Source organism: Pezoporus wallicus, unplaced genomic scaffold (genome assembly GCF_028554395.1).
Source record: "Pezoporus wallicus isolate ANWC-B61680 ecotype Strahan unplaced genomic scaffold, APGP_CSIRO_Pwel_v1 contig_14112, whole genome shotgun sequence".
Classification (NCBI taxonomy): Eukaryota; Metazoa; Chordata; class Aves; order Psittaciformes; family Psittacidae; genus Pezoporus; species Pezoporus wallicus.
The window spans coordinates 8,967-25,060 of NW_026642865.1; the positions used below are offsets into that span (position 1 = coordinate 8,967).

At 58.5% G+C, this 16,094-nt stretch overlaps 1 protein-coding gene across 1 annotated transcript; it reads right to left on the bottom strand.

Moving 5' to 3' along the window:
* Positions 1-11,953: 11,953 nt before the first annotated feature.
* On the bottom strand, positions 11,954-15,119 carry LOC130611801 (uncharacterized). Its single transcript, XM_057432949.1, has 2 exons — positions 14,923-15,119; positions 11,954-13,814 (listed from the first exon to the last, which is right to left on the bottom strand). Exon 2 carries the CDS (start codon positions 13,680-13,682, stop codon positions 12,027-12,029), a length of 1,656 nt encoding a protein of 551 aa, XP_057288932.1. The 5' UTR covers positions 13,683-13,814; positions 14,923-15,119; the 3' UTR covers positions 11,954-12,026.
* Between the last annotated feature and the right edge of the window lie 975 nt (positions 15,120-16,094).

The following is a 16,094-nucleotide window of genomic DNA, read 5'->3' on the forward strand; positions in this document are numbered from 1 at the left end:
TTTGCCAAGAAATAATCCCAAGGAACAAGGAAAAAAGCCCCCAGAAAACCCCCACCACCAAAACCCCAGACTCAGAAGATAATTAACTCCACAAAGCAGCTTAAACCTCCGCTGTAACTACCAAGCCTCTTCTCCAAGGGCTTATTTCTTGCTGTCTACAACACCACAGCACCAGCACTTGGAGGCCTGGGAATTTTATTAGCAGGAACCCCCCCCCTCAAAACCCTGCTGACAGATTTGTGTGTCGTCCCCCCCAACGGGCTCAGTTCACTGCCAGGCACGGTGGGGGGCCCATCTCTGAGTGGGGTTGCAATAGGGTCACTCTCCATCCCTGTGGGGAGCTGCAATCTGAAGGATGCTGCAGGAGGGGATACAGGAGGAGCTGGACAGGGGGCAAAGGGATGCTACTGCCCCTGGCACCCATCAGCATGCCTTGGCATGGAAGGAGCTGCCCTTCATGGTCCCTCCTGGGGACAAACAGCAACAGAAGGCAGGGCAATCCAGCCACAGGGGTGCATTTCAGCCCCCCCCCATTCCCTATCCCACCTTTAGGGCCCACCGAAGGGATGCACCACCAGGAGCTGGCACAAGCGACCCTCGCCAGCAGCATCCTCCCCCTGCACCATCACCCCCTGCCCCTTCCTGCTGCTCAACAGGGAAAGGAATAAAAGAAAGAAGAGCCGAGAAAAAGCTCTTTGGAGCCAGCCCTTCCTGCTGCTGCTCCCCCCGGCATCCCCCTTCCCCTCCTGACCGCAGAAAGCCAACATCTCCCCGCGCCCCTCCAGCCAGGGGATGGGAATGTGGAAGCAATTGCACTTGGCAAGGCAGCAACAGTGAGTCAAAAACAGTTGTTTGGCTTGTCAGCCACCCAGGCCCTGCAGCACTCTTGTTTTCCTTTGCCTGCTTTAACCCCTTCCAGCCCCAGCCCCTTTTCCCAATGAAACCCACAGCCTCCACTATGGAGAGGGGTTGGGTGCTGGGATAAAGCCTCATCCCATCTCCTGGCTGCCCTGCTCCTGGAAATGGGATCAGGGGCAATTCCCCATAATGAAAACCTGCAGGAAGAAGGTGCAATGACCTGTGCCGACTCTCCCAGCATGGGGTAAAGGGACATCCAGAGGCCACCATAGAGCTATAGGGTACCCAGTGCTCCTGGAGCATCCTGCTTGCTCACCCCAGGAGATGCAGGGAGGTCTTTGCCCCTGCTACAGAGGTCATCCAAGATGCCCCTTGGTAGGGCAAAGGGACATTGCCATGCGTGCTGGGAGCCCCACATCACCCTGGGGTGGCCAGACCCCCACACAGAGCCAGCCCGGTGGCAGGGAGCTATTGAAAGCCCTGAGCACAGGCTCCCCACCCCGTTTACAACATCCCAGGCTGCTTCCCACTGGCTCCTCCAGCTCCTTCCCTGCTGGCCATATGTTGACAAGACCAGAAACACACCCAGAGCCAACACATGCTGCATCAGGGTCTCTTCTTCATCCCCAAGTCACCCTTCGCACCTCAGACCGAGCGCTTAACGTCATCCCCATCTGGCATCACATGCTGGTGGGACCCCATCTCCATTCAGGCCACCACCAGTTCGGGGCAGGGTAGGGGGTCACCAGACTGGTTTGGGTTGGAAGGGACCTTAAAGCTCATCCAGTTCCAATCCCCCTGCCATGAGCAGGGGCACCTTCCACTAGATCAGGTTGTTCCAATCCCTGTCCAACACTGCCAAGGATGGGGCAGCCACAGCTTCCCTGTGCCAGGACCCATCCCTACCATGGAAGGACACTCAAGGAGGTCAGGGCACCCCCAGCCAGGACCTCAACCCCTCCATACCCACACCCTGAACACTACACCAAGAAGAGGATGGAGCCCATGGAAGGGGCTGCTCCATTCAGGGTCAGCCCTCCCTTCATCCCCACAATACAGGGGGAAAGAGGATGGCTGCGGAAGAGTTAAACCCCAGCGAGTGGATGAGGAGGAAAAGCGGAGGGCAAGCCTGCACACCCGCCTGGGAGAGACAAAGCGAGATGCTGGAGCCAAGAGATGAAGGCGAGGATGCGATAAGAGGGGGAGCCGGGCTCTGTGTGTGTGTGTGTGTGTGTGTGTGTGTGTGTGTGCTGGAGCGAGGGAAAGAGGAGGAGGAGGAGGAGGAGGAGAGGTGGGTGATGACCAAAGTCATTGAGCATTTTTTGGCACGCCTCCCCTTCTCCCCCCCCCCCCTTTCCCAGTATCCTGGCCGTTGGCCCAGCTCGGAGCTGAACTTAAACAAACTCCTGTTGCAGCCATCTGCTTGATTTTAAAATAAATCAAACAATCTGTTGAGCCGTGGGTGATCAAGTTTCCATCTGTGCGGACGCCTGCTCGCCTCCTCGGAGCCTCCGCTTGCCTCTACCAGCCAAACACTCCTGGCAGCATGTGGCCTCCCCTTAATTCCTCCAGGAAAGGGAGAAACCGGACCTCCCCCCCCCACCCCAACATCACCACCACCACCATCACCCCCCCCCCCCCCCAACTTCCCTGCACCCCAGCCCTTCGCCACCCTCCGCACTCAAACCAAGAGCTATTTTTACAGCCACCCACCAAACAGGATGGGTTTAAATGGGATGGAAACAGTGCTGCGTGATGGGGGAGATTCCAAAGGTTCTGAGAGTCCCCCTTGCTGCCCACACTGGGTGGGGGGATTCCTCATCCCCTCCTCGTCCATCGCATGGGTCCAAGAGGGCAGCAATCCCAGATCCTGCACTGGTGACCGCAGCACAGAGGCCAGAAATAGCAGCTGTGAATAGCATCATGTGGCTGCCTAAAGGAGCAGGACATTGGGAGCACGTCACCTTCAGGTGCCCAGCTCCTCCAGCCAGCACGCTGGCCCTCGGGCCCACCCAAAATCACCCCATCCTGAGGGTCACCCCCATCCAATGGGAGCAGGAAACACAATGGGAGGCAGTGCAGCACCTTACCCCAAGGTCCCCAAAGTGCCACAAGAGGGGTGGCATCTCCCTCCTCCATTATCTCCTTAGGTGCTGCAAGACCCCAGCTAATCCCTGGCTGCAACCCAGACACCAGCTCCACACATGGGGACCTATGAGGGAGACAGCACCCAGCCCATCCATGGCCCCGAACGTGCTCTGATCAGTTGGTCCTTCCTCCAGTCTCTGCTGGCATCACCCAGGCTGTGCCCTCCTTCCCTTGGAGCCCTTCCTTCTGCCCTGAGCAGAGGGCACCGGGCATGGGGCCAGTGCAGACAGAAACAGGGCAGCACAGCAAAGGCACAAAGAGCAAAAGAGGGAGGAGAACGTTGTACATGAAGCAGAAAGGGGTGTGATGAAGGATGGAGTGTGGTTAGGGCTCACCGGACCCCACCAGCTCAGGTGCAGGATGGTCAGGCTGCTGAGAGCAAGGGTTGCCAATGCATAGGTCGAGGAGGACACAAGACATAGCAGGATTTACCCCTTGAGCTCTGCAGATATGCATTGCTGAGCTTGCCCATGGCACTGTGGAAGCAGCAGTAAGGAAGAGGAGGTGCTGGGACACCCAGCACCCAAGCACAGCCCTGCCAGGAGCCGGAGCCAGCCGCAGGATGCAGAACAAACCTCACCCACACAGGATGCTGCCAAGCCATGAGCAGTCCTGGCCAGCCCAGAAACAGGCTCGCCAAGCTGTTCCCTGCTGGAAATAATGGGGATCCGAAGAGGGAGGGAGGGAGGGATTGGGATAAGGGTGGCCCCCAGCCTGCTGCAGCCCCACATGCTTCCCAATGCAAGCTCTTGGGAGGGAGCCATGGGGAACAAAGGGGTTGAACACTCCAAGCAGTGCCCAGGCTCTGGAATTCAGGATCAGACCCCAAAGCATGAGGAGGTGGGAATCAGCAAGGGAAAAGTGGGTGGAATAAGTAAGTGATGTAGCAGCTTGTGAGACCCCAGTGCATCCCTGTGCCATCGGCCACCCACTTTGGGGACAGCCCCATGGGATAATCTGCTCCCAGGGGAATCCACATTCCCAACCATATTCCAGAGGGTGGCAGAGACAGAGGAACCCCCAAAAGAAATCCCTGCTTCACAGTGGCTGCATGGAGTAAAATCCTGGCACGTCCCCAGCAGGATACACAGCAGGGAGCAGGTTACAAGGGAAAAAGGAGGAAAGAAAAAGGGACCAAAAGCCCAACCACCAAAACTCCTTTTTGGAAGAGGAAAGAACTGACAGGACCTGGCGGAGACGCAGGAGAAAGCCCAGATTTCCCAGTTACTGTGCAGATGTTCTGGACTGAAAACAGAAGACGGCAGAAGCGAATCCATCTCCCCCTCCAGAGACGCCGCAGCCAGGGCATCTGGACTCTGTCTGCAGGCAGGAGAAGCGGCTTGCCCCCCGGCTCACCATGGAGCCCTGAGCACCAGGGCATGGGGAGCCCCTTGAGGTGCCCACCCTGGGGCAGCAGTGGCAGCCAGGGCTCCATCCCCTTGCTGGGTTGACCTTGGCAGCGTTTCCTCATGGGGAAACTGAAGGGCCTTGTCTTTGCCATGTTTTCACTTCAGGATAACTCATGCTGCCTGCTCTGAGTGTGGCGGGAGAGATGGAGAGAAGGGAATGCAGCTGGTTTAGCAGTGAAGACAAGGAGGGAGGGTGGGAGACACACATACACACACACACACACATATATATATATATATATATTTCCAGCCAGGGTAATAACTGGAATCACTAGCACTTGATCCCCACTCGATGAAAAGCTTCACAGCCAACCAAAGTCAGCCCGCTTCCAGAAACATGCTGCAAGCAGATGGGAGGTGATGGTGGCAATTTGCTGCTCACCCCACACTCAGGCCCTGAGATGCCTTGGATAGCTGTCTGCCCATCCGTCCCTCCCTAGGTCTGCCCACCCTGCTGTGGACGCAAAGCACCAAGGTTGATGCCCTGGATGTGATCCTGCCGGTGATGCAGCACCTTCGTGTCCAGCTCCCTGGGGACCAAGGTGGCTTCCAGTGGTCCCATAGAGCCATTGGCCATGGAGCCCTCCACAATTCCAAAGAGGGCAAAGGAATTGGGGGATAATCAAAACCCATGGGAAACCACCCTGCACACAGCTGTGGTGGGTCCTGCAGGGACAGGAGAGAGCCCTGGATGGGCAGGATGCACCCACAATGGAGTCCCTAGTCCCACAAGCAGCAGGTGCCAGGGACACCGTGGGTTCCAGCATTCCTCATCCCTGGAAACAGCCTGGGCTCTGTGCTAAGTGTCCCTGGCTGGAAACTACCACAGCTCCTGCCCTCCAGGCTCAGCAGGCAGCTGCCCTTTCCTATGGCAAAGGGGGGATGCTCCTGGCTGCAGGATCACCACCACCTGCCTCCTCTAATGTCCTTCCCTGGTATTCCAGCTGGGTCTCAGCCTTGTTATAGCTCTAAACTAGAAGCCAAAATATCACCAGGAGGAGCAGGGAGAGAACACGGGGGGCAAACCAGTCCCTGTGAACCCTCCTGTTCCCTCTGCATCCCTGATGGGGGTACCAGGACCATCCCCATGCACCCCCAGTTGAAGCCAACCCCTGCCAGCCACAGCACCTCTGGCCTCTCCCTGGGTACCAGGATGGGCATCCCTCAATGAATCCTGTTGTGGGTCCTCATTGCAATGGGAGCAGTCCCTCCATGGCAAGTGCTTATATACAGGTACTGAAGTGCAGCATCTCAGCACTTCTCTAGTTGGAAGAAGCTCCTACATGGATACCCCTAGCCCCATTTTGCCCGTGCTGACAGCATCCAAGCCAGCCTGGTGTAGCCACAGCGTTCATGGTGACCCATTGTGGGTCTCAGCATGCTCAGCACCAGCTCCTCACTACAGACAGCAGGTTAGAGAAGGAAAGCCGGGGCAGCTGCTGCTCGAGCATGGGTAAACAGATGACTTCAGTCTCCTGAGAGCTACTAAAGCCCGGCAGCACTTGCACTAACAGAGGAAAATAGAGGGAGAAGCAGCAACATATTCACATCAAGCTGCAAAGTGTACCCAGGTAATGTCCTTCTCCTCCTCCTACCCCAAACTCCCTCCTGGATCAAACCCCTTCCTCCCTGCTCTGCTACTAAGATCCAAGGGGGGGGAAAGAGTCATGCTACAGCCAGACCAGCTGCGTGAGGCTGTTTGTCCAGCAAGGCTCACGCGTGCCGGGATGGATGGGGAGCAAACCACAACCTGACCGGGGCTCCAGCACCCTCACTGAGGCACAGGGATGGGAACCAGGCTCTGACGGCTGGGAGCGATGCCTTTGGCAAACAGGGGTGCGTGCAGGGAGCAGTTCTGCATCCCAAAGGCCGCCTGTCACCTGCAGACGCGTGGCGCTGGTTCTGCAAGGAGCCAAGGCACGCTCGGGGCACCGCTGCTGCCCACCTTGGCAGCGGGGGGACCCGGAGCTGACGGAGCCCTCGGGCTGGGGCCCAAGGGAGGATTGTGCTGCTGGATGGGCTCCCATCACCGGCTGCTCACAGCCTGGCATGGCTGGAAGCCTACCGCTGCCAAGCTCCGGTGGCTGCTCCTCAAGCTCCCACCCCTGCTCCTCATGCACCAGGATGCTCCTGACCCACCATCCCCCTGGATCTTCCCCAAGTCCCCAAGGAGGGCAGTGACGTCCCCAGCACACATTAGAGGGACATTTCCACATCATCCCTTCAAGCCCAGACTGCCTTTTGCTGCAGGCACGGACAGCAGCATCTGGCCAGAAGCTGCCCAGCAGGATGGAACCAGCAGGAGCTGTTCGGCTGACAGTCCTTCCTGGGGAGCTAGGGAGCATCCTGCTGCGAGCAGCACATGCTGGGAGCTAACTGAGTCCCTGCCACCAAACCCAGCACCGGAACAGATCCAGGGCACAGCAGGCGCCCATTGCAGTGAGTGAGGTGCAAACAGGCTCCTGGCAAACCAGTTGTGCCCAGAAACTTCACAAGTCCCCAGAACCTGCTCGGATAGAAGGAGACACCTCCCTGGTTCCACCTCAGCCCCCAGGGATGACAACAGTGGGGATGCTGGCACAGCACCAAGCTGGCATCAGGATGGTGAAAGGCAGTTCTTCCCATTACCAGGGTAGCTGCAGCACCAGGCATCCACAGTGCTATGGTGGGGAGGTTCCTCCTCGCCGGGAAGCAGCTGAAGAGCATCCCATGCTGCCCTCTGCAACCGCGCTTCCCGGACGGCTGAGAAAGGCCAAGTGTCTGGATAGAACATCTGTCCACCCGCAACAGCCAGAGCCGGCCGTCCCTCTGCCCCATCTCCCGACTTGGCTCCGCAGACTTGGAGCCTGCTCCAAGATGCTCCTGCGGTTGCGAAAGCATCCTCACTGCAGGGGACCAGAGCGGAGCCAGCCCCTCTCCCCAAGGAGCTGCAGGGGATACTTTGGGGTGTGTGTGTAAAAGCAGGGATTCCTGGGCAGCATCTGCCTCAGGCCAGCATCCTTGGGCAGGTGCCTGCAGAAGGGAAGCAGCGCCGGAGCGGCTGCCTTTGGGAAAGGCAGGGAGAAGGCAAGGGGTGGGTGAAGAATAAATATATAGCAGCCAGCTGGTGAGCTGTGGAGTCAGCACAAGGTCTGGAGAACGCGGCGGCTGGCAGCAGCGAGGGAGCCCTGGTATTTCAGACAGCTGGTACAGCAAGGTCAGCCCGGCCAAAGCAAAAGGCCCCTTTGCTGTTCCCCCACACTGGGGTTGAAGGACGGACACCCCCGGTTGGAGACCCCAAAGGGGAAAAGCCGCCCATGAGTGACACTGAAACAACGGGTGAGGATGAGGAGGGAGGGAGCGTGGTTGGGGACAGACCAAACGCTCCCTGACCTCATCGGCAGGGAAAAGCAAGCGGCACATTTTCCTCGTGTTGTTTCTTTGTTTGCCATCTGGGAACACGATCCCGCAGGAGGCCGTGCCCCGAGACATGAAGTCATATCATGATTATATTGCCACCTCCGTGCCGGGATTGAGATCTCATCCGAAAATGCCAGACCCAGCCGGTGTTAGCCTGTGGAGGAAGCTTGCTTTGCTGAAAGGCAATGGAAGCCTCGCTAAAAACATCTTTACATAGACATATGCTGCAAACCAAAACAGGTTTAGCCCAATAAAGTTGGCTCAAAATACCTTGGCCTGATTTTGCTCTGTATCTGCTAGAATTAGTGATGGCAAAAACGGGCACGAGCACAGACAGAACCACAGAAGCCAACCCAAGCTGGAAGCCAAAAAAACTGGGATGAGCGAGACCAGTTCTGCTTTTCCCTTAGGTTTAAGGAACAAGCAGAAGCCCAGTGCTGCCCGTTCCATCCCTCTGGAGCCTATACATGAAGCCGGGGCTGGGGACATGCAGAGGAGCCGTCATCAACCACCCAAAACACTGCCAGTCACCAGGAGGGTCTTGGTTTGCTCCAAAATGAACAGAAGATGAGAACAAGCCAGAGGTCCTGCCTGCCTGGCCACAACCCGGGACCCTTCCTGCACAGGTTTATGATCTCTCATGCTGTGACACATCCCAGTATCCGTATTCCCACTGGGAATTCAGCCTGGTGCAATGCGGGAGGAGGGTCAGATGTCACCTCCCACCTCCTGGGTTTGCTTTACGCAGCACCCAGGAGTTTCAGCTGCTGCTCAGCACCAGTGGGATGAGGTCCAGTTAAGAACACAAGAACTCTTTGATGTTGGCCCAAAACCCCGTGAGTCTGTGCCCCCTGTCAGGCACAGCCCCATGCAACAAGACCCAGATATCCCCCATAAAGCAGGAAAGGGACATGGAATAAACCAGAGGATGCTCAGACACCAGCCTGAGGATGGAGCTGGAGAGATGGCAGCAAGCTCTGCGTGCTCCCACCAAGTGGGATGGCAAATGCATCCAAAGCAAACTCGAACAGCTTTGCTTGAGTTATGGTGGGATTTGAGAGCTTTCCAACCTGAATATATTTGCAGGAAGTTGCACGGATGGAAAAAATACCAACAAAAACCCCACAAACCAACGGAGCTCACTTTTACAGGTAGATAACTGCGGCAAGAGCAGCGACAGGCAAAGATGGGATGAGTCAGAAAAGCAGGGAAGCTTTTGCCAGTGCTGGCAGAGAGAGAAAGGATTGAGCAAGCACAAACACGATCCAGGTCAAGCACAATCAGGACTTGACCTTGGAACAGCAGTGACACAGACCTGTGCCCCTATGGAGAGGGCAGCAGAGCTTAATTGGTGACTGAAAGTCTTCAGCAGGTACCGCTGGCCAGGAACATGGGTCAGCATCACCTCTGGGCACCAGCCAACCCTGGTTGTTTTATGGCCTATTCAATGCAACCAGCCTCAACACCTGCCCTGCTCACAGCCACTGCCTGTCCTGCAGCACCATGGGAACAGCAATTCCCAGCTGGCAAAGGGGGCTCAACCACCAGGCAGGTCGTCTGGATCAGGAGGATGAGGCATCATAGTGGTGGCAGCAGCCACCCCAAAGCCAGGAGCCTGGCACCCATAGATCAGCAAAGGCCCCCCTTGCAAGGGGCACAGCTGGAAAGATGCATTCTCACAGTGCACATCTGCATGCCAAGGGTGACAAGCCATTTGGTGAGGTTCCCTTACCAAAGTTCAGCGTTACCATTATTTCTCAGTGGGAAAACCCAATCCCACCCCACACAAGCCAACAACAGCAGGGTTTCTGTAGCAGTCCCTTTGCCAGGCTGACCCTCTGGCAGCAGGTAGGATCACAGACACCACAGAGCATCTCCTGCCCCACTGCTCCCCAACACTAAGCCAGCAGCAGAGGCACCATCCCACCCAAAATACCCAAATCTCCACTCTGATGACCCTCAGATGTGAGGTTCCCTTGTCAGCACCTCCAAGCTGTTATAGACAGGACCTGAGCCCCGACCTGCTCTTCCTACTCTGCTAAGAGAGGGGGTATGGGACTGCCTGGTGGCATTTGGCGCATTTATCAGGTGCCTCAAACTTGAGCTCCCTCAGGACAGCAGCAAACCACCAGTCCTATGTGCAAGGGGGATGTCAATCCTGGGCATGGGAAAAAGCACTTGTGTTCAGTAAATGAAGTTGCAGAGATGCAAGGAGGAACAGGGAGATGGCTTTAACCCCTGGTCCCATCTGAAAGGGGTCCTGGGTGTCACACAAGGCCTGTCCAGGGTGACTTTCAGCAGCAGGCGTGGCTGAAAGAGGGTACAGTTAAATTAGCCAGGCACCCTACCCAAGCATTAAGCCATGTTTTAAATAACCTTAACATCTGCGATGGGAAGCATGTGCAGACAGGGAGGGGAAAAAGTAAGAGGACCTTCTGGCCAGCCAAAGAGTTACCACCAGGACACAGCAGAGCCCATCAAAGGGAAACAGTCCCTGGATCAGCCGTGCCCTCCCCAGGCAGCTCTGCCTTGCCTCCTTTGCTCTGCCCATTTTAGCAGCCCCTTGATTGCTCATTCCCAAGCCCAGAACAAGAGGGAGGAACTGAATAGCATCCCTTCCCCAGGACACCCTCTGTGTCCCAACGGGAGCACGGGAGGAGGACTGGTGTGATGAGAAATGCAGGTTCCAGGGGGGGTCACTAAGGAACACCATGGGAATAACCCCCAAACACCCAACACTGACATCCAAGCTGGGACAGAACTGCTGTTCAGCATGTCCCTATGACATGGCCTAGGGACACTAACAGGGCAGAGGTGTGAAATACCAGCTGTGGACATGCTCTGCTGAAGCATTACCCCCAGGGTCAGCACTGCAGGATGCTCGCCTGACTCCCAAACTCTCTGCAGCCACCCATGAAGGGTTCCAGCACCTCTCAAGCACCCAAAGACCAAGGGACAGACAGATGGACAGCGTGACCCACATGGGCATCACAACCCATGCAGCCCCACACCAGCTCCAGCATCCATAAACTCTCTACCATCCTAGAGCAAGTCATGCATCCAGGAATGACCTACAATGATGCCGAGGCTGTCCGGACCGGGATGACAACAGAACGGGGGAACCCACCCGTAAGCAACAGCATCCAGAGGATTCCCATCGCCGACGCCAACCCTCCTCTGGTGCCATGCTGCTATTGTCCGCACCGGCACTGCTCCGGTGTGTGCAGCTCCTGCCCGGTGGCTTCCCAAGCTCTGGAGCCGGCTGAACGGAAAACTCTATTTGTAAGCAGCCAAGGGAGTGTGAACGGGGAGAAAAGGAGCCTGTCTTGGAAGGGCTGGTTTACATTTCTAAAGAAAATGCCAGCGCTCCGGAGAGCCGCAGGGTTCTGGCTACAAACGGAGCCGAAAGGCTTTGAAAATGAACTCGGGGATTTAGGATGCTGGCATTTTACAGAACCTGGCCTGGGGCCTGGTTTGCAGATACAGAGCAGCGGCTCTCCAGCACGTTCCTGCAAGATGGAAATTGGAGGGTGGGGGGAAGCGGTTGGTTCCCCATCCCATGAGAAAGGCAAGCTTGTGAGTAGTAAACCTCTGCTGTGCTGATGCCCCCAAAACACCCTGTGTGTACCCAGGGGAAGAGCAACATGGGGACCTGGCAGCACCCGGGCTATGGATGAAACACAGGACACCCTTCAGAGCCACAGGGCTCCATCGTGGTGGCTCAGGGATGCTGCGTGGGAGTCCCTTGCTGGGGGACAACCAGAGCAGCACAGGTTGGGGTACCCCAGCCCTGAGCCTGCACATCAGCTCCCTGGCTGCAGGAAGGGCTGGGGTTTCTCCAAGGGGAAACACTTTGATTAAAGCTTGGAAAACTGGAGATAACTTGGGAAGTTTCCTACAGCACTGGAGGCCATGCGCTCCTTTGAGCTTCCCAAGGGTGCTGCTGTGGAGGGCAACACCTCTGGCACCTCTGACCGCCCTCGATGGCCAGTGTTACGGGATCAGGATTTCCTCCCTCGTGCAGGGCTGCAAGCGAGCAGGCGCCAGTAACACAGATACTTCTGCAACAAGACAGGTCTTGGCTCTCCCCACCTCCTGGAAGGATTTTTATCTGCTCTTTCACAGCTTGACAGCTCCAAAAGTTCATTGCTAAAGGCACGCCATCCATTAGCGTTCGCCCCTAGGGACCAGACCCAAAAGGAGAGCATCCATCTATGTCACCGCTCCACCTCCTCCTCCATGCCAGAGATGGGAAATGCTGGCTGGGGAGGGATGAAGGGATGGAGTCTGTGCCAACCGCCTTACCTTGGGGATGAGAGCCGGGGGTACCACCACCAGTGGCTCCGCTGGGGTCATGCTCTTGCCGGCCAGGACCACGGCACCGCATTCGGTACAAGCACCGATGGTCAGCTGCTTCCCGTCATCCACCAACAGGCTGTTGGGCACACGGAGGGTGTAGAGGAAGACCGGCAGCCTGGCCACTTGAACCGCTTTTAATCCAAGGCATCGCTTCTTCTCCTGCCGGCAGAAGAAGCAGACGAAGGTCTCCACTTTGTACTGCCGGGACCAGGCGCTGCTGGGGTGGTGGGAGTTCCTGCCCTCGTGCTGCAGCCACTGCCCCAACAGGTCATGGTAGCACAGGATGCAAGTGGACACCAGCCCCGTCGAGTCGGCCGGCCTGGCCCTTGGGGCGGGTGGGTAGACTGTCAGGAAGGGGAAAAAGGGCTCTTTCTCCCCAAATCGCCCCGGTGGGTTGACGTTGAGCTGGAACTCTTTGCCGGCTCCCAGCTCGGCACCGCAGATGTAGCAGACAGAGGTGGGACCAGGCTTGATGGCAGGGTGGCCTGCCAAGCCACTGGGGTCACCGGCGGAGAAGACCTGGTGGTACCTCCCCAGGAAGCTCTGCACAGAGGTGATGAGCTCCTCGTTGTGGCAGGCCCTGTACATGGCCCAGAGGTCCTGCAAGACGATGAAGCACTTGCGGCAGCTGCTCACCTCCCAGTGCTTGTTCAGTCCCTTGGCACTGGGTGGGCAAGGCAGGAGGCTGATGAAGGGGAAATGCATGGTGTTCTTCGCATTGCCGTTGATGACCTTGGCCGCCACCAGCCTTGCCTCCTTGCTGCACTCCTCCCCGCACAGGTAGCAAGCCTCGGGTACCAGCGGGACGCCTGCCCCATCCTCCTTCAGCACTCGGCGGCCCTTGGCAGGCATGGCCCCGGCGTTGAGGGGCACCACGTAGAGCCGCTGCAGCACGGGCACGTTGGCCAGCTCGAAGCTTTGCCACTGCTGCATGAGGGAGGCGAAGCAGCAGGGACACACGAGGGTGCTGCCGGCAGGCGAGAGGGGCTGGGCGCCCGGCGGGGGGCTGTGAAGCCAAAGGAAGGGGAAGAAGGGCGCTGGGGAAGTCTTCTCCTGCTTCTGCACGTGGACGCGGTGCTGGGTGGTGGGTGACAAGGGGCTGCCGCAGATATAGCAGGCGGTGCCCGATGCCCAAGTGGGCCGCTCGCTGCCTTCCTCCTCCTCTTCCTCCTCCTCGCTGGTGATGTTGATCTCGCTGTCCTCCGAGGAGCAGCAGGGCGGCCCCCTCTTGCCCGCCGCCGCCGGGGGGGTCCGCGCCGCGCCGCCCGCTCCTTCGGGCTCCGAGAGGGGCTCGGCGTCGGAGAGCTCCGAGAGGTCGGAGCCGGCTGCCGGCCCTTCCTCCCCCTCCTCCTCCTCTTCTTCCTCCTCCTCCTCCTCCTCCTCCTGGCCGGCGGGGCGGCGCGGCGGCGCGGTGGGGTCCCAGCCCGCCGCCCCCCGCCGCAGCCCGGCTCCCCCCGCTGCCGCCGCCGCCGCCGCCTCGCACTGATGGGGCCGCTTGAGCCAGTACATGCGCTTCTCCACCGGCGTGCGGCTGCGCTCGAAGGAGTCCCACTGCTCGCCCAGGAAACAGCGGCAGACGGCGCAGACCAAGGCGCAGCCCTCGGCCGAGACGGCGCGGGCGCCGGGCGCCGGTTCCTGGTGCTGGAGAAAGGGAAAGAAGGGTCGGTGGTCGCGGGGGGGTCGCACTTGAAGCTTCAGCTCTTTGCCGCGGCTGATGCCGCCGCCGCAGATGAAGCAGCAGAGCGGAGGCGCCGGGGGCTGCGGAGCCCCGGGGCCGCCCGCCGCCGCCTCGCCGTTCGTTAACGCGGCCATCAGCCGCTGCTTGCGGGAGAGCGGCGCCGGCGCCCCCGGCCCCGCCGCGCTCATCGCCGCCCCCGGCTCATCCCGCGGCTCCGCCGGACACGCAGGCTCGGGGGGCGGGTTTGCCGGAGCGCTCCCCCCCCGACACCGCCAACCGCCCGCCTCCTCCCGCTGCAGGGAAGGCAACGGGAAAGGAGAAAATGAAATAATAAAAAGAAATTAAAGGAAAAAAAATAAAAAACCAAAACAAATAAAAGACCCAAAAGCGACGGGAAACGCAAAAATCTCTTCCCCACAAACAACAACAACAAAAAGTTCGGTGCGAAAGTTTGGGTGCCGCTGGCGGCGCGGAGGAAGGGCGGCTGCTGGCCGCCTCCCGGCCCCGGCGCCCCCGGCCCGGCTCCTCCCCGGCCCCCCCGCTGCGACCTGCCTGCGAAAGGGGGGGGGGGCCCGGGGGGAGGAACGAGCCTCTGCAACACCCCCCTCACCGGCAGCGCGGAGGGACCCCAAGGGGGGGAATGGGATAAAGGGGGTGGGGGGGATTGAGCAGCCCACCCCACCGAGGGGGTTTATCGGGGGCGGCCCGCACGCGTTGCTCCCTCCCACCCCATCAGCGCCGTCCCTTCGGCACTGCACGGCCTTTTGTGCGGCTCCCCCTCCCCTGGGCGGCGTGTTCCGGCACCGCGTCCGCACGGGCAGGACGGAGCCCGCAGGACTCTGCCCTTCACAGCGCTGCCCACCAACCCTTAACTCAACGTCCCAGCCGCCCGGTGATTTATTTCGCGTTTAAAAAGCCCTGCTGCTGTTCCAGTTCAATACCAGATTCTATTTCCCGCTCGGTCCTAAAATGCTGCATCGCTTTGCCACTCACTGGTAAATAGCTGATGTGTTCCCAGCCGGAGTTGGCTGCGTTTCAGCGACGCATGCAATAATCCCGGTATATCCTTACCTGCCTTGCAGCCTGTGATAAGATTTAATGCTTGTGAAGCACTTTGCTGTCCTTGGACAATAGGCACCACGGAAGTGCAAACTGTACTGAGGTCCAGCCACAATTAAACCTGACTTATTAACCACCCGAGCATCTAAGTCAGCATGCCCATTGGCTCGGAACAGCTCTCCCAATAAAAACAATATATTAGGAGCTGTAAGGATGTATTTAAGCAGTCATTTTAGGAGGAAGCCTGCACACGGCAGTACCGTTGAGTTTGAGTTCATGGAAAGTCACTGCAACATCCCTTGTCCTGTCCTTGCGAAGCCCTGAGCCCGTGTCCTCGCTCCTGAGTTACCAGATGGGCTTAAACCAGAACAGCCTGACCTGCTGAAGGTGCTGTGCAGGGTTAAACCCAAAGAGGCAAGGCTGATCGTTGCAGTAGGAAAACAGGGACGTAAGGGACAGGGGGCTGAGAGCCTAAGCCACGCATCAGCACAGCCTGATGCGGAAAAGCCGCATCGTCCCCGTTCCTCTTCCTCATCATCCCCAGTGTGAGCATAACCCTCACCCTTGGGGCACCCCAGCTACCCCCGTCTTGTGTTGACCAGCCCTTCATGTCATCTCCCACCCCGACCACGGGTGACGGCGTCCGGAGCTCCCCGGCAACTGGCCATGAGATCAAGCAGATTGTGTGACATCAGCTGGAGCGCGGGCAGGGGCCAGGAGGGCTCTTCGGGGACCCGGATCCAGTTTCCACGCAGATGGCTCCGGCAGTAAAGAAGCAAGGGGGGGTGGGAGGCGACACACAAAGCGGGGAACACGATACCTTGGGGAGAACGGACTCGATGGGGCTGGGTTCTTTTTTCCAGGGGTTTCCAGAAGACAGCAAGGCCTCGTTTATTTTCCCTTTATTTATAGGCCTGATGTGGTGGCTGCTCTATGCGCTGAGGGCACGGGGAGCGGGGCATGTGGTGGGATGGCCATGACTCAGATGTTCTTTAGAGGTGCACGTGGTCTCTCAGTGTAACCCCCCTTTGCCTGGATGGGAAGGGGCAATCCGAGTGGGATGGGGTCCTGGACCCCGGGCAGCAGCACCACTGGATGGGGGAATGCTTGTGTTTCCTTTGGGTTTTCATGGAGCACGGGGGGCTCGGCTGCCCATCCGGAGCTCCCCAGGGGAGATGCGGCCA

What these genes read in the sequence shown, in the direction of transcription:
- LOC130611801 (XM_057432949.1), bottom strand. Translation starts at nt 13,682, where the DNA reads ATGTACTGGCTCAAGCGGCCCCATCAGTGCGAGGCGGCGGCGGCGGCG.